This window comes from Thalassophryne amazonica, chromosome 21, assembly GCF_902500255.1.
Source record: "Thalassophryne amazonica chromosome 21, fThaAma1.1, whole genome shotgun sequence".
NCBI lineage: Eukaryota > Metazoa > Chordata > Actinopteri > Batrachoidiformes > Batrachoididae > Thalassophryne > Thalassophryne amazonica.
In genome coordinates this window covers 39,847,516-39,865,798 of record NC_047123.1, presented here as the reverse complement: position 1 = coordinate 39,865,798, position 18,283 = coordinate 39,847,516, and the positions used below count along the sequence as shown (strand labels likewise).

Below are 18,283 nucleotides of genomic sequence, written 5' to 3'. Positions count from 1 at the left end.
CTAACCACCTCCACATCTTTTCCAGCTCTGTCCCTTTGTCTGGCCAATTGGTACTAGTCCTTTTCTCCTTCCTTGCTATCAGGACTTCTATCATATGTTGATTTTGCTGTTTAATTTTACAAGAAAATGTTTGTTCATTTCCTTTTTCATTCAGCTTTCTCTTTCAATCCTCACTTTTCCTTTCATCCTTCTTATTCCCTTCCTGTCTTGCTTCCTCTTTGTATTCTTTCCTTTCTATATATTTGTAGTTCTTTTGTTTTTATTTTACTGTCTGATTTATGTCTGAACATTTTTAAAGGAAAGATTTTACACTCTGGCTTTTATTTTGATGTCAGTCACACCTCTCGTACTCTGTGTGTGTGCTGTGTATTTGTTGTGTGTGCGTGTTGTGTATTTGTCCTGTGTGTGTGCACGTGGTGTGTATTTGCTCTGTGTGTTGTGTGTTCAGTCTGAGTTGTGTTAACGCGGGGAAGCTGTCTCGCGGTGACCTCGGGGATTGTTTCATCCCGTGTACTCCAAATGGCTGCATGGAGCTCATCAGACAAACAGGTGAAATGCTCACAATTAATACTCAGATTTCCCATTTTACCCAAATGCACCATGGTTGCTGTTTCCAGTGTTCTTCAGATTTTTGGATTAGCTCAACTTCATTATTGTTTCACTGTGAACAGCTGCGACAATCAAAACATGATTCATCACAACCTCTGGCTTCCTGTGTAGGCGTGGCAGTGGCAGGAAAGCATGCGGTGGTGATTGGTCGGAGTAAAATCGTTGGCGCACCAATGCATGACCTATTGCTGTGGAACCACGCAACTGTGACGACCTGTCACTCCAAAACACGGGACCTACCTGAGCAGGTGACATCACACAGAACTACTAATAATATCACAAGTACTGTTACTACTAATACTACTGCTGCTGTGACTACGTGTATTTCCTGAATTTATCTTCATGATGTCCTGAAACACCAAAAGAGGGAATTTCAAAGTTTCAGCTGTCTGGGATAAATAACAGGGGCAGATTCTGAACCCTGAGTTCAGAATCATGTGACTCAGCTTGATACTTTTAAACCAGTCAACATTTCAAACGTTCTCTGTTACTTGTCATCATGACGTCTCAGCATCAAATTCAAGATTGTACAAGTTCAACTGAATAAAAAACACATTCTCAAGTTTCTTTTCTCTGTGGTGTTTTACGTGGGGGAAAAATGCACCAAAATGCTGGAAAAGGCACCTAAAAATTCAACAATTTCTGGGGGCATTTCCCCCCAGACCCCCCTCCCCCCTTTACAGAATACTGGATTTGCCCCTGAATAATGTTAAAGGAATGAAATCATACAAGTTTGAGAGTAAAATAGTAAAACTACAAATGTGGTACTTTACACTACATGTAATCACATGGAATGAAATACTTGGTGTATTTTCGTTTTTTTAAGCAGTAGGTTCGATAATGATGATCATCATTATTGTCGACATAATGTCGATGATCATGAACCCCGCCTCTCACCCAGTGACTGCTAGGATAGGATCCACCCCCCATGAGTCTCGAAAATGAACGAATGAATAATGACGATTGTTGCAGGTGGGCAGAGCGGACATCCTGGTGGTGGGAGCAGGCAGGGCGGAGATGGTGAGAGGAGAATGGGTGAAAGATGGAGCACTCGTCATCGACTGTGGTATCAATTACATCCCAGGTATCCATAGCGCCACCTGTCCCAACCCAAAACTCACCTTTACCACGGTAGATATTATAGATTATATATCAGTATGTCCATGTCATCATCATCAGCCTCCGTCTGTTCGTGGTTGTCGATGGATTGCTCCCAGTGGTGGTGGTAGAACATCATCTGTGATGACTGTGTGGCAGTCTGTAGTCGCTGCAGATGAAGTCTGAATTTCTGCTGGTGGAGTCTGATGCTTTCCTTTTCTGTCATGCTATGGCTCTGTGCTCACAGCAGTGCCTCCACTTTGGTTGGTCCAAAGCTGCCTCTTCCCACGTCTCTTTGTCTCTCTTTGTCAATGTGGGCTGATCTAGGTCCCTCTTGTATAGGTCATTGAAGTGGAGGAGTGGGTGACCTCTTGATGTCTTGCCAACACCAAGCTCTCCATTGAGAAGGTCTTTGGGAATGCAGCCATTGCCCATTCTTCTGACATAGCCCAGCCAGTGTAGTCTTCTCTCTGTAAGCTGGTTGTGCAGTTCAACTGCTTGAGGACCTCAGTGTCAGTCACCTTGTCCTCCCACTTGGTGCCCAACATTGTCCTGAGACACCTCATGTGGAACATGTTCAATTGCGACTCCTGGTGTGCATAGGTCGTCCAAGTCTCACTGCCGTAGAGAAGTGTGCTAAGGACACAGGCTTGGTATGACCTCAGTTTTGTCTTGAGGTGCCGGTTCTTGTTGGTCCAGACTCTGGTGACTCACTTGGACATTGTCATGATGCTTTGCCAATCCTGGTGTTGATTTCACTGTCCAAAGATTGGTTGTCGGTCATGTTTGAACCAAGATGTTGGACCTCTACTTGTGAACTGTTTATAGAGATGGATGGAGGTGTTGTACATCCCTGAGCCATAACTTTGGTCTTCTTGATACTGATTGTCATTGAGAACTGGCTACATGCATAGGAAACCTGTCCATGAGTCTTTGGAGGCCTTCTTCAGTATGGCTAGCCAAAGCCATTATCTGTGTACAGCATCTCTCTCCTTAGGACACAAGTGGTTTTTGCCTTAGTGCCAAGTCGTGCCTGGTTGAAGAGCTTCCCGACTTGTCACCTGTGGATGTAGATGCCGTCTGTGGATCCTTGGAATGCAAACAAGATGAAGATGCCGAACAAGGTTGCTGCAAGGACACATCCCTGTTTGATACCATTCAGAATGTTGAAGGACCTAGATGTCTCTCTTTCAAAGCTGACGATACCTTTCATGCCTTGGTGAAAAGACATTATGATACTCAGGAGTGTGGGTGGTTCTGGGGCCCCCCCTTTTGTGGGCCCATGCCGGTGCCCTGTGTGCTTCCCTTGGGTATAGGGTTGCTTCCTGTGCCTCTGTGTGTGTGTGGGGGGGGGGCAGTATGGGGGGTGCGTTCCGGCACCACCGGGCCGTTCCCATGGTGGTTCGTTGTGCTGCCCCGGTGGCTCTGGTGGCTGCCCTTCCTGGCCTCTGTGCCCTTCCACTGCCCTTTTTCTCCTGGGGCCCTGCATCCTGGACCCATTTCCATTGTTGTGTGCGCCCGGCTGTATGGCTTCTGATGTGCCAGAGTGGTCCACGTCATATGATAAGGTTCTGTACTTTAGTCTTGGCCCAACACAGCAACCACAGTAGTGATCAGATATTTAGCTGTGATCTGGGTCTTTGTGTGTGGATGGTTGCGTGTTTGTGGCCGTCACCACAATTCGGTTTTGGGTGCTCTCAAGGGGATCAAGACTCTGGTGTACTAGATTAGGGTATGGATGCTCACTAATTAGACAACACTACTTGCTGTCACTGTTTGTTCATGTGTGGTTGTTTGTCCTGGTATGTTGTATGGTTGGGGCCCCAACTCCTCGGTGTCTCACTTCTCATCACTTCACAGTTATTGCCTTCACCACTTGTCTTTCGTTCTTGTCTGTCTTTGTGTTGTTTTGGTGGTCGGTCCTTCCTGATAGAAGCTGTCAGTTGGCTTTGAGTAGGATGTTGTAGGCTGATCGGGAAGGGCGGATGGGGGTCACACACGCACACCATGTTAGAAAAATAATAAAAAAAGTAAAAAAGGAGTGAGGGTGAGCAGTCAATACTCTTAAGTATCTTGAATAAACTGCTGTGTCTAACTTGGTAGAAGGCCTTGGTCAGGTCTACAAAGACAATGTATTGTGGCTAGTGTTGGTCATTGCATTTCTCTTGGAGTTGTGTCACTGGTGGTTGGCTCTCACTGCGGTATTGTATCACTTCCTGTTCCGGAGCACAGCGGTGTTTTTCTGTATCTGTTAGCTGTTTAATCTGCGCAGTTAGATTGATCTAGTTATCTAGATTACGATTTGTTTCCCAGTGTAATCTTTACGTGCCTTAACTAAAACACTCCTTCTGCTGAATCACCTCTAAATTATTTACACATTATTCACTTTGCGTGTTTTTAGGAAGCCGCTAGCTTAGCGTAGCTACTAGCTCTTAGCCGATTTAGCATGGCGGCTTCTCCTGTCTCTCCCGCACTTTTCTGCTCTGGGTGTGAAATGTTTAGTTATTCCTCGGCCTCCTTTAGCAGTAATGGTACTTGTAATAAGTGTAGCTTATTCGTAGCTTTGGAGGCCAGGCTGGGCGAATTGGAGACTCGGCTCCGCACCGTGGAAAATTCTACAGCTAGCCAGGCCCCTGTAGTTGGTGCAGACCAAGGTAGCTTAGCCGCCGTTAGTTACTCCCTGGCAGATCCCGAGCAGCCGGGAAAGCAGGCCGACTGGGTGACTGTGAGGAGGAAGCGTAGCCCTAAACAGAAGCCCCGTGTACACAGCCAACCCGTTCACATCTCTAACCGTTTTTCCCCACTCGACGACACACCCGCCGAGGATCAAACTCTGGTTATTGGCGACTCTGTTTTGAGAAATGTGAAGTTAGCGACACCAGCAACCATAGTCAATTGTCTTCCGGGGGCCAGAGCAGGCGACACTGAAGGAAATTTGAAACTGCTGGCTAAGGCTAAGCGTAAATTTGGTAAGATTGTAATTCACGTCGGCAGTAATGACACCCGGTTACGCCAATCGGAGGTCACTAAAATTAACATTAAATCGGTGTGTAACTTTGCAAAAACAATGTCGGACTCTGTAGTTTTCTCTGGGCCCCTCCCCAATCGGACCGGGAGTGACATGTTTAGCCGCATGTTCTCCTTGTCTAACCCTAACCCTGTCTGAGTGGTGTCCAAAAAATGAGGTGGGCTTCATAGATAATTGGCAAAGCTTCTGGGGAAAACCTGGTCTTGTTAGGAGAGACGGCATCCATCCCACTTTGGATGGAGCAGCTCTCATTTCTAGAAATCTGGCCAATTTTCTTAAATCCTCCAAACCGTGACTATCCAGGGTTGGGACCAGGAAGCAGAGTTGTAGTCTTACACACCTCTCTGCAGCTTCTCTCCCCCTGCCATCCCCTCATTACCCCATCCCCGTAGAGACGGTGCCTGCTCCCAGACTACAAATAACCAGCAAAAATCTATTTAAGCACAAAAATTCAAAAAGGAAAAATAATATAGCACCTTCAACTGCACCACAGACTAAAACAGTTAAATGTGGTCTATTAAACATTAGGTCTCTCTCTTCTAAGTCCCTGTTAGTAAATGATATAATAATTGATCAACATATTGATTTATTCTGCCTTACAGAAACCTGGTTACAGCAGGATGAATATGTTAGTTTAAATGAGTCAACACCCCCGAGTCACACTAACTGTCAGAATGCTCGTAGCACGGGCCGGGGCGGAGGATTAGCAGCAATCTTCCATTCCAGCTTATTAATTAATCAAAAACCCAGACAGAGCTTTAATTCATTTGAAAGCTTGACTCTTAGTCTTGTCCATCCAAATTGGAAGTCCCAAAAACCAGTTTTATTTGTTATTATCTATCGTCCACCTGGTCGTTACTGTGAGTTTCTCTGTGAATTTTCAGACCTTTTGTCTGACTTAGTGCTTAGCTCAGATAAGATAATTATAGTGGGCGATTTTAACATCCACACAGATGCTGAGAATGACAGCCTCAACACTGCATTTAATCTATTATTAGACTCTACTGGCTTTGCTCAAAATGTAAATGAGTCCACCCACCACTTTAATAATATCTTAGATCTTGTTCTGACTTATGGTATGGAAATAGAAGACTTAACAGTATTCCCTGAAAACTCCCTTCTGTCTGATCATTTCTTAATAACATTTACCCTGATGGACTACCCAGCAGTGGGGAATAAGTTTCATTACACTAGAAGTCTTTCAGAAAGCGCTGTAACTAGGTTTAAGGATATGATTCCTTCTTTATGTTCTCTAATGCCATATACCAACACAGTGCAGAGTAGCTACCTAAACTCTGTAAGTGAGATAGAGTATCTCGTCAATAGTTTTACATCCTCATTGAAGACAACTTTGGATGCTGTAGCTCCTCTGAAAAAGAGAGCTTTAAATCAGAAGTGCCTGACTCCGTGGTATAACTCACAAACTCGTAGCTTAAAGCAGATAACCCGTAAGTTGGAGAGGAAATGGCATCTCACTAATTTAGAAGATCTTCACTTAGCCTGGAAAAAGAGTCTGTTGCTCTATAAAAAAGCCCTCCGTAAAGCTAGGACATCTTTCTACTCATCACTAATTGAAGAAAATAAGAACAACCCCAGGTTTCTTTTCAGCACTGTAGCCAGGCTGACAAAGAGTCAGAGCTCTATTGAGCTGAGTATTCCATTAACTTTAACTAGTAATGACTTCATGACTTTCTTTGCTAACAAAATTTTAACTATTAGAGAAAAAATTACTCATAACCATCCCAAAGACGTATCGTTATCTTTGGCTGCTTTCAGTGATGCCGGTATTTGGTTAGACTCTTTCTCTCCGATTGTTCTGTCTGAGTTATTTTCATTAGTTACTTCATCCAAACCATCAACATGTTTATTAGACCCCATTCCTACCAGGCTGCTCAAGGAAGCCCTACCATTATTTAATGCTTCGATCTTAAATATGATCAATCTATCTTTGTTAGTTGGCTATGTACCACAGGCTTTTAAGGTGGCAGTAATTAAACCATTACTTAAAAAGCCATCACTTGACCCAGCTATCTTAGCTAATTATAGGCCAATCTCCAACCTTCCTTTTCTCTCAAAAATTCTTGAAAGGGTAGTTGTAAAACAGCTAACTGATCATCTGCAGAGGAATGGTCTATTTGAAGAGTTTCAGTCAGGTTTTAGAATTCATCATAGTACAGAAACAGCATTAGTGAAGGTTACAAATGATCTTCTTATGGCCTCGGACAGTGGACTCATCTCTGTGCTTGTTCTGTTAGACCTCAGTGCTGCTTTTGATACTGTTGACCATAAAATTTTATTACAGAGATTAGAGCATGTCATAGGTATTAAAGGCACTGCGCTGCGGTGGTTTGAATCATATTTGTCTAATAGATTACAATTTGTTCATGTAAATGGGGAATCTTCTTCACAGACTAAAGTTAATTATGGAGTTCCACAAGGTTCTGTGCTAGGACCAATTTTATTCACTTTATACATGCTTCCCTTAGGCAGTATTATTAGACGGTATTGCTTAAATTTTTATTGTTACGCAGATGATACCCAGCTTTATCTATCCATGAAGCCAGAGGACACACACCAATTAGCTAAACTGCAGGATTGTCTTACAGACATAAAGACATGGATGACCTCTAATTTCCTGCTTTTAAACTCAGATAAAACTGAAGTTATTGTACTTGGCCCCACAAATCTTAGAAACATGGTGTCTAACCAGATCCTTACTCTGGATGGCATTACCCTGACCTCTAGTAATACTGTGAGAAATCTTGGAGTCATTTTTGATCAGGATATGTCATTCAAAGCGCATATTAAACAAATATGTAGGACTGCTTTTTTGCATTTACGCAATATCTCTAAAATCAGAAAGGTCTTGTCTCAGAGTGATGCTGAAAAACTAATTCATGCATTTATTTCCTCTAGGCTGGACTATTGTAATTCATTATTATCAGGTTGTTCTAAAAGCTCCCTAAAAAGCCTTCAGTTAATTCAAAATGCTGCAGCTAGAGTACTGACGGGGACTAGAAGGAGAGAGCATATCTCACCCATATTGGCCTCTCTTCATTGGCTTCCTGTTAATTCTAGAATAGAATTTAAAATTCTTCTTCTTACTTATAAGGTTTTGAATAATCAGGTCCCATCTTATCTTAGGGACCTCATAGTACCATATCACCCCAATAGAGCGCTTCGCTCTCAGACTGCAGGCTTACTTGTAGTTCCTAGGGTTTGTAAGAGTAGAATGGGAGGCAGAGCCTTCAGCTTTCAGGCTCCTCTCCTGTGGAACCAGCTCCCAATTCAGATCAGGGAGACAGACACCCTCTCTACTATTAAGATTAGGCTTAAAACTTTCCTTTTTGCTAAAGCTTATAGTTAGGGCTGGATCAGGTGACCCTGAACCATCCCTTAGTTATGCTGCTATAGACGTAGACTGCTGGGGGGTTCCCATGATGCATTGTTTCTTTCTCTTTTTGCTCTGTATGCACCACTCTGCATTTAATCATTAGTGATTGATCTCTGCTCCCCTCCACAGCATGTCTTTTTCCTGGTTCTCTCCCTCAGCCCCAACCAGTCCCAGCAGAAGACTGCCCCTCCCTGAGCCTGGTTCTGCTGGAGGTTTCTTCCTGTTAAAAGGGAGTTTTTCCTTCCCACTGTAGCCAAGTGCTTGCTCACAGGGGGTCGTTTTGACCGTTGGGGTTTTACATAATTATTGTATGGCCTTGCCTTGCAATATAAAGCGCCTTGGGGTAACTGTTTGTTGTGATTTGGCGCTATATAAAAAAATTGATTGATTGATTGAATTGATTGACTGAGAACACTTGGACTGAACGCTTGGACTGAAAGCTGCACTGGGACTCTGGGTAAACCCTGTTAGCAAGCACTTTGCAAATGGTTGAGGACAACTCGGGCAAATGCCTTTCCAACTATGCTAGCAAGGAAGATCCCCTATAATTGTTGCAGTCACTTCTGTCTCCATTGTTCTTGAAGAGAGGGACTATCCTGGCATTGCCCATGTCTTGGGGCACTTCACCTTCCCTCCAACAGAGACACGGGCATTAAAGGTCCTCCAGTAGGACTGGCTTTCCCTTCTTGATGACTTCAGATGGCATAATGCCATTTCCTGGGGCTTTTCCATTGGTCAAGGCATCTACTGCTTTGCTGAGTTCCTCAACAGTTTGCATGGACAAAGACAGGCAGATCAGGGATGGAGTTGATGGCTTTGTCGGTTGCTGCCTTCCCTGTAGAGTAGAGATCCAGGTACAGCAGTGTTCTGTCCACCTTTCCATTTGCTTCTTGGGGTCTGTTATGGGCATGCTGTCCTTGGCTTTCAGGGGAGCTGACTTTCTGATGGAGGGTCCAGTATCTTGTAGAATGCCCTTATACATTTGTTTGATGTTGCTTGCTGCGGGGGCCTTCTCAGTGTCTGAGCATATTTGGTGCCACTAGCTGTTTCTGAAGTACCCACAAGGCAGTGGGGCCATCATGGGCATCAGAGTGGCACACACCTGTGGGGAGTCCCCTGCATTTCGGACTGAGACTGCGAGTTGCTCAGTTGACGTGTGTTGCCACAAGGAGGCAGTGGATGGGGCTCGTCTACAGAGAGGCTGTGTACTGGGAGGGAAGACATACATGCTCTGCTCCCTTTTTGCACATGGTTAGCCAGCGGCGGAGGCTGAGAGCGGAAAGTGATAAGCACACGACCATCAGCACATCACACTTGATGCATTAGACACACAATGTCTGTATATGAATGTAAAATATGTATCCTGTTTATAAATCCATTTGTCAGTATCACCATATGGATGTGTCACTCTATCGATCAGTATCCATGCTAATCTGGGATTAGATCAATAAATATGGATATTAGTAAATCAATGTGTCAATAGCCATTTATTAATTAAAGTATATATGCAGTATTCATGTATTGTATATTATGACTGCAATATCAACGTCATCAACTCAAAAGATTAAATATATTATTAATGCTTAAACAAATGATTATACACAGGAGGATGAATACACATTGTGCTCCGTTCTCCTATGGTCCCTGAACTCATCGTTTATTCCTTTTAGGTACCTGGTATGAGATATTTTCAGCCAGTCACAAGTTGAGCCTCGGATCAAGTTTAGGTTGGTCTGAGTTAAATGTCAGGCGAGGTCAGGTCAGGGAACATCAGCACACCCCCCCAGCACGGTGCTGGATGGCAATGATTCAGGTAGACCACCAGTCTGTTCCCACGTCTCAAAAGTAGCCATGCATGCACTGCAGCCAGGTGGGACGTGGGCGTGTCCACGGTCTTGTCCCCTCAGCACTGAGGCGCCTGCGTGTTGGATCACGGACAGACAGAGTGTGACGTCTCTGGCGGCGTCTGTTGAAAGTCACCCTGTGCTTCGCTCTGTTCTGCGCTCTGTATCTTCACCTTTTTTGCTGCACCTGTATGTTTATGTCACCTGGTTATTTCTTGCTTGAATGTAACCTCTGAATAAAATAAAGGTTTTAATATCAAGTTAATGTTAATACAGGATTATATGTAAATCACTATAACTGATAGTGTCTGTGTGACCTTTGACCTCTTGTAGATGAGACGAGGCCCAGTGGGAAGAGGGTGGTTGGAGACGTCCACTACGCCACGGCTCGGGAGCGAGCAGGATACATCACGCCCGTCCCGGGAGGGGTTGGACCGATGACGGTGGCCATGCTGATGCAGGTCGGTGATGTCACACAGCCTTTCAAAACAAGGTTTGAGTTTGAAGCTTTAATTGTGAGTTTGTCTTGAAAACACTTTGATGTTTCTTTGTGTGTTGCAGAACACGGTTCAGAGCGCACGCCGTTTCCTTGACAACAGTCAACCTGGAGGGTGAAAATATCTTCCAAGAGGACAAACATTTCAAAGGTACAAAGATGTTTCTTTTACTGAGGTTTGATCGACATTGAAGTCTTTTATTTATGCAAAATGTTGATTGTATTTATAATTTTTGAAAGAGATTTTATTTCTGCAGTCAAGTGGTTTTCTCCATTAAAGTTATTTGCTTCTGTCGAACTTAAATCTATAATAAAGCCAGTGGTGTTTCTACCGGTGTCACCGACCCAACGGCCCCAAAAAACGGCCCCCCTTCCTTCACTGCACATGCATCATTAGCCGCGGTTCAGTGATTATCACCTGGTTTCTGCTTCTAACTGCCTCCAGTCATCATCTGTCTCAGCCACAGATATCTGAAGCTTTAATAAAAGACGGAGGAAGCGATCAGAGCGCCACAGCACATCTGAGTCTGAGTCTCTTCACCCAAAGCGATCAAATCGATTAATGTGATTATTAACCATTAGATGACAAAGTAACACCTCTTAAATCATTCTGAAGTCAGTCTGAAGCAGAAACGAGGTGATAATCAGAGAATCACTGCCGACACGCCGAAATAATGCATTGAAGGTGCCAGGGGGATTTTTAGTGTGTGTGGGGGGGGGGGGGGGCATTTTGGTCAGCGACACCGGCACCATGGGATTTTAATCGATTTTAGGTGTACTTACTGCACTTCACTGATTTATATACTGTGCTTCAATGTTTTATACACAGTACTTTACACATGGTACATGGTAGTTGACGTTGTACACACTGTAATTTACACTGTACACACCGTACTTTGCATTTTACACACCATATTTTAACTTACACACTGTACATTACATTGCAAACACTGTATTTTAAGTTATACACACCATACTTTAAGTTGTAGACACAGTAAATTAAGTTACAGTAGTGTTCAGAATAATAGTAGCGCTATGTGACTAAAAAGATTAATCCAGGTTTTGAGTATATTTCTTATTGTTACATCGGAAACAAGGTACCAGTAGATTCAGTAGATTCTCACAAATCCAACAAGACCAAGCATTCATGATATGCACACTCTTAAGGCTATGAAATTGGGCTATTAGTAAAAAAAAAAAGTAGAAAAGGGGGTGTTCACAATAATAGTAGCATCTGGTGTTGATGCTACAAACTCAAAACTATTATGTTCAAACTGCTTTTTTAGCAATCCTGTGAATCACTAAACTAGTATTTAGTTGTATAACCACAGTTTTTCACAATTTCTTCACATCTGCGAGGCATGGAGTCAACCAACTTGTGGCACCTTTCAGCTGTTATTCCACTCTAAGATTCTTTAACAACATTCCACAATTCATTCACATTTCTTGGTTTTGCTTCAGAAACAGCTTTTTTGATGTCACCCCACAAGTTCTCAATTGGATTTAGGTCTGGGGATTGGGCAGGCCACTCCAAAACATTAATTTTGTTGGTTTGGAACCAAGATTTTGCTGGTTTACTAGTGTGCTTGGGGTCATTGTCTTGTTGAAACACACATTTCAAGGGCATGTCCTCTTCAGCATAAGGCAACATGACCTCTTCAAGTATTTTGACATATCCAAACTGATCCATGATACCTGGTATGCGATATATAGGCCCAACACCATAGTAGGAGAAACATGCCCATATCATGATGCTTGCACCACCATGCTTCACTGTCTTCACTGTGAACTGTGGCTTGAATTCAGAGTTTGGGGGTCGTCTCACAAACTGTCTGCGGCCCTTGGACCCAAAAAGAACAATTTTACTCTCATCAGTCATTAGGCATATTTCACCCATATTGGCCTCTCTTCATTGGCTTCCTGTTAATTCTAGAATAGAATTTAAAATTCTTCTTCTTACTTATAAGGTTTTGAATAATCAGGTCCCATCTTATCTTAGGGACCTCATAGTACCATATCACCCCAATAGAGCGCTTCGCTCTCAGACTGCAGGCTTACTTGTAGTTCCTAGGGTTTGTAAGAGTAGAATGGGAGGCAGAACCTTCAGCTTTCAGGCTCCTCTCCTGTGGAACCAGCTCCCAATTCGGATCAGGGAGACAGACACCCTCTCTACTTTTAAGATTAGGCTTAAAACTTTCCTTTTTGCTAAAGCTTATAGTTAGGGCTGGATCAGGTGACCTTGAACCATCCCTTAGTTATGCTGCTATAGACTTAGACTGCTGAGGGGTTCCCATGATGCACTGAGTGTTTCTTTCTCTTTTTGCTCTGTATGCACCACTCTGCATTTAATCATTAGTGATTGATCTCTGCTCCCCTCCACAGCATGTCTTTTTCCTGGTTCTCTCCCTCAGCCCCAACCAGTCCCAGCAGAAGACTGCCCCTCCCTGAGCCTGGTTCTGCTGGAGGTTTCTTCCTGTTAAAAGGGAGTTTTTCCTTCCCACTGTCGCCAAGTGCTTGCTCATAGGGGGTCGTTTTGACCGTTGGGGTTTTTCTGTAATTACTGTATGGCTTTTGCCTTACAATATAAAGCTCCTTGGGGCAACTGTTGTTGTGATTTGGCGCTATATAAATAAAATTGATTTGATTTTGATTTGATTTGATCAGTCCACAAAATATTCCTCCATTTCTCTTTAGGCCAGTTGATGTGTTCTTTGGCAAATTGTAACCTCTTCTGCACATGTCTTTTATTTAACAGAGAGACTTTGTGGGGGATTCTTGCAAATAAATTAGCTTCACACAGGCGTCTTCTAACTGTCACAGCACTTACAGGTAACTCCAGACTGTCTTTGATCATCCTGGAGCTGATCAATGGGTGAGCCTTTGCCATTCTGGTTATTCTTCTATCCATTTTGATAGTTGTTTTCCGTTTTCTTCAACGCGTCTCTGGTTTTTCTGTCCATTTTAAAGCATTGGAGATCATTGTAGATGAACAGCCTATAATTTTTTGCACCTGTGTATACGTTTTCCCCTCTCCAATCAACTTTTTAATCAAACTACGCTGTTCTTCTGAACAATGTCTTGAACGTCCCATTTTCCTCAGGCTTTCAAAGAGAAAAGCATGTTCAACAGGTGCTGGCTTCATCCTTAAATAGGGGACACCTGATTCACACCTGTTTGTTCCATAAAATTGACAAACTCACTGACTGAATGCCACACTACTATTATTGTGAACACCCCCTTTTCTACTTTTTTTTTTACTAATAGCCCAATTTCATAGCCTTAAGAGTGTGCATATCATGAATGCTTGGTCTTGTTGGATTTGTGAGACTCTACTGAATCTACTGGTACCTTGTTTCCCATGTAACAATAAGAAATATACTCAAAACCTGGATTAATCTTTTTAGTCACATAGCACTACTATTATTCTGAACACTACTGTATATGCACCATACTTTAAGTTGTACACATCATACTATAAGTTGTAGACACAGTAATTTAAGTTATATGCACTATACATTAAGTTGAACACATCGTATTTAAAGTTGTAGACAGTAATTTAAGTTATATGCACTATACTTTAAGTTGTACACATCATATTTTAAGTTGTAGATACAGTAATTTAAGTTATACGCACTATACATTAAGTTGTACACATCGTATTTAAAGTTGTAGACACAGTAATTTAAGTTATACGCACCATACTTTAAGTTGTACACATCATATTTTAAGTTGTAGACACAGTAATTTAAGTTATATGCACTATACTTTAAGTTGTACACATCCTATTTAAAGTTGTAGACACAGTAATTTAAGTTATATGCACCATACTTTAAGTTGTACACATCATATTTTAAGTTGTAGACACAGTAATTTAAGTTATACGCACCATACTTTAAGTTGTACACATCATATTTTAAGTTGTAGACACAGTAATTTAAGTTATACGCACCATACTTTAAGTTGTACACATCATATTTTAAGTTGTAGACACAGTAATTTAAGTTATATGCACCATACTTTAAGTTGTACACATCATATTTTAAGTTGTAGACACAGTAATTTAAGTTATACGCACCATACTTTAAGTTGTACACATCATATTTTAAGTTGTAGACACAGTAATTTAAGTTATACGCACCATACTTTAAGTTGTACACATCCTATTTTAAGTTGTAGACACAGTAATTTAAGTTATACGCACCATACTTTAAGTTGTACACATCATATTTTAAGTTGTAGACACAGTAATTTAAGTTATACGCACCATACTTTAAGTTGTACACATCCTATTTTAAGTTGTAGACACAGTAATTTAAGTTATACGCACCATACTTTAAGTTGTACACATCCTATTTTAAGTTGTAGACACAGTAATTTAAGTTATATGCACCATACTTTAAGTTGTACACATCATATTTTAAGTTGTAGACACAGTAATTTAAGTTATACGCACCATACTTTAAGTTGTACACATCATATTTTAAGTTGTAGACACAGTAATTTAAGTTATACGCACCATACTTTAAGTTGTACACATCCTATTTTAAGTTGTAGACAGTAATTTAAGTTATACGCACCATACTTTAAGTTGTACACATCCTATTTTAAGTTGTAGACACAGTAATTTAAGTTATACGCATCATACTTTAAGTTGTACACATCCTATTTTAAGTTGTAGACACAGTAATTTAAGTTATATGCACCATACTTTAAGTTGTACACATCATATTTTAAGTTGTAGACACAGTAATTTAAGTTATATGCACCATACTTTAAGTTGTACACATCATATTTTAAGTTGTAGACACAGTAATTTAAGTTATATGCACCATACTTTAAGTTGTACACATCCTATTTTAAGTTGTAGACACAGTAATTTAAGTTATACGCACCATACTTTAAGTTGTACACATCATATTTTAAGTTGTAGACACAGTAATTTAAGTTATACGCACCATACTTTAAGTTGTACACATCCTATTTTAAGTTGTAGACACAGTAATTTAAGTTATACGCACCATACTTTAAGTTGTACACATCCTATTTTAAGTTGTAGACACAGTAATTTAAGTTATATGCACCATACTTTAAGTTGTACACATCCTATTTTAAGTTGTAGACACAGTAATTTAAGTTATATGCACCATACTTTAAGTTGTACACATCATATTTTAAGTTGTAGACACAGTAATTTAAGTTATACGCACCATACTTTAAGTTGTACACATCATATTTTAAGTTGTAGACACAGTAATTTAAGTTATACGCACCATACTTTAAGTTGTACACATCCTATTTTAAGTTGTAGACACAGTAATTTAAGTTATACGCACCATACTTTAAGTTGTACACATCCTATTTTAAGTTGTAGACACAGTAATTTAAGTTATACGCATCATACTTTAAGTTGTACACATCCTATTTTAAGTTGTAGACACAGTAATTTAAGTTATATGCACCATACTTTAAGTTGTACACATCATATTTTAAGTTGTAGACACAGTAATTTAAGTTATATGCACCATACTTTAAGTTGTACACATCATATTTTAAGTTGTAGACACAGTAATTTAAGTTATATGCACCATACTTTAAGTTGTACACATCCTATTTTAAGTTGTAGACACAGTAATTTAAGTTATACGCACCATACTTTAAGTTGTACACATCATATTTTAAGTTGTAGACACAGTAATTTAAGTTATACGCACCATACTTTAAGTTGTACACATCCTATTTTAAGTTGTAGACACAGTAATTTAAGTTATACGCACCATACTTTAAGTTGTACACATCCTATTTTAAGTTGTAGACACAGTAATTTAAGTTATACGCATCATACTTTAAGTTGTACACATCCTATTTTAAGTTGTAGACACAGTAATTTAAGTTATATGCACCATACTTTAAGTTGTACACATCATATTTTAAGTTGTAGACACAGTAATTTAAGTTATACGCACCATACTTTAAGTTGTACACATCATATTTTAAGTTGTAGACACAGTAATTTAAGTTATACGCACCATACTTTAAGTTGTACACATCCTATTTTAAGTTGTAGACACAGTAATTTAAGTTATACGCACCATACTTTAAGTTGTACACATCCTATTTTAAGTTGTAGACACAGTAATTTAAGTTATACGCATCATACTTTAAGTTGTACACATCCTATTTTAAGTTGTAGACACAGTAATTTAAGTTATATGCACCATACTTTAAGTTGTACACATCATATTTTAAGTTGTAGACACAGTAATTTAAGTTATATGCACCATACTTTAAGTTGTACACATCATATTTTAAGTTGTAGACACAGTAATTTAAGTTATATGCACCATACTTTAAGTTGTACACATCATATTTTAAGTTGTAGACACAGTAATTTAAGTTATATGCACCATACTTTAAGTTGTACACATCCTATTTTAAGTTGTAGACACAGTAATTTAAGTTATACGCACCATACTTTAAGTTGTACACATCATATTTTAAGTTGTAGACACAGTAATTTAAGTTATACGCACCATACTTTAAGTTGTACACATCCTATTTTAAGTTGTAGACACAGTAATTTAAGTTATACGCACCATACTTTAAGTTGTACACATCCTATTTTAAGTTGTAGACACAGTAATTTAAGTTATATGCACCATACTTTAAGTTGTACACATCATATTTTAAGTTGTAGACACAGTAATTTAAGTTATATGCACCATACTTTAAGTTGTACACATCATATTTTAAGTTGTAGACACAGTAATTTAAGTTATACGCACCATACTTTAAGTTGTACACATCATATTTTAAGTTGTAGACACAGTAATTTAAGTTATATGCACCATACTTTAAGTTGTACACATCATATTTTAAGTTGTAGACACAGTAATTTAAGTTATACGCACCATACTTTAAGTTGTACACATCCTATTTTAAGTTGTAGACACAGTAATTTAAGTTATATGCACCATACTTTAAGTTGTACACATCATATTTTAAGTTGTAAACACTGTACTTTAAGTTGTGCACACCGTACTTTATGTTGTACACACAATATTTTAAGTTAAACACACTGTACCTTAACTTGTAGTCACTGTAAGGAGGTGATGGTCCAGTGGTTAAGGTGTTGGGCTTGAGACCAGAGGATCCTCGGTTCAAATCCCAGCCTGACTGGAAAATCACTAAGGGCCCTTGGGCAAGGTCCTTAATCCCCTAGTTGCTCCTGGTGTGTAGTGAGCACCTTGAATGTGAGGCATTATTGTAAGCGCTTGTAAAGCGTTTGAGCGTCTGATATATATATATAAATGCAGTCCATTTACCATTTAAGTTATACGCACTGTACTTTAAGTTGTACTCACTGTACTTGTTTGTGTTTAGAGATTAGAGGATCACTGTGAGTCACCTGACACGTCCTTACTGGCTCCACCCCTTCAGACTGCCTGGTTTTAATAAAACTCTTCCACAGAAAAACACTGTTTTTGATTCACTTCATTAGCTGCTCACTGCTGCCTCCTACCTTGTGTTTTGTTTTTATTTCCTGTATGAATTTCTCTAGGCATCGGAAAATCCTCATTAACGATTCTCCAACTTGTCAGAATTTGAATCACAAGCAGGTCAAACTTTACTCCGTAAGTCTTCAAAGATCTGACAGATCATGTTAAAATCTGCTAAAACGGTACTGTATAACGTATTAAGTGCGTGTTTGTGATTTAATGTGAATTTAACTTAGGGTGAACGCATCTGTTTGCAGAAAACACAAATGTTTTAAATGTAGAATTTTGAGTTTCAGTAAATCGCTGTTATTAAAATGT

At 40.2% G+C, this 18,283-nt stretch overlaps 1 protein-coding gene across 2 annotated transcripts in view; it reads left to right on the top strand.

The window, feature by feature from the left end:
• Positions 1-17,937, top strand: part of mthfd1a (methylenetetrahydrofolate dehydrogenase (NADP+ dependent) 1a, methenyltetrahydrofolate cyclohydrolase, formyltetrahydrofolate synthetase) — a 29,437-nt gene extending 11,500 nt beyond the window's left edge. The window contains exons 7-12 of one of the 2 annotated variants that reach the window (XM_034162256.1): positions 449-549; positions 721-857; positions 1,582-1,693; positions 10,307-10,434; positions 10,535-10,620; positions 17,850-17,937. In XM_034162256.1, the coding sequence (XP_034018147.1) occupies positions 449-549; positions 721-857; positions 1,582-1,693; positions 10,307-10,434; positions 10,535-10,588 (532 nt within the window). In that variant the 3' untranslated portion in view covers positions 10,589-10,620; positions 17,850-17,937. Of the gene's footprint in view, positions 1-448; positions 550-720; positions 858-1,581; positions 1,694-10,306; positions 10,435-10,534; positions 10,621-17,838 lie in introns of both variants that reach the window. The other variant, XM_034162257.1, reaches the window with a different exon arrangement.
• Positions 17,938-18,283: the final 346 nt, after the last annotated feature.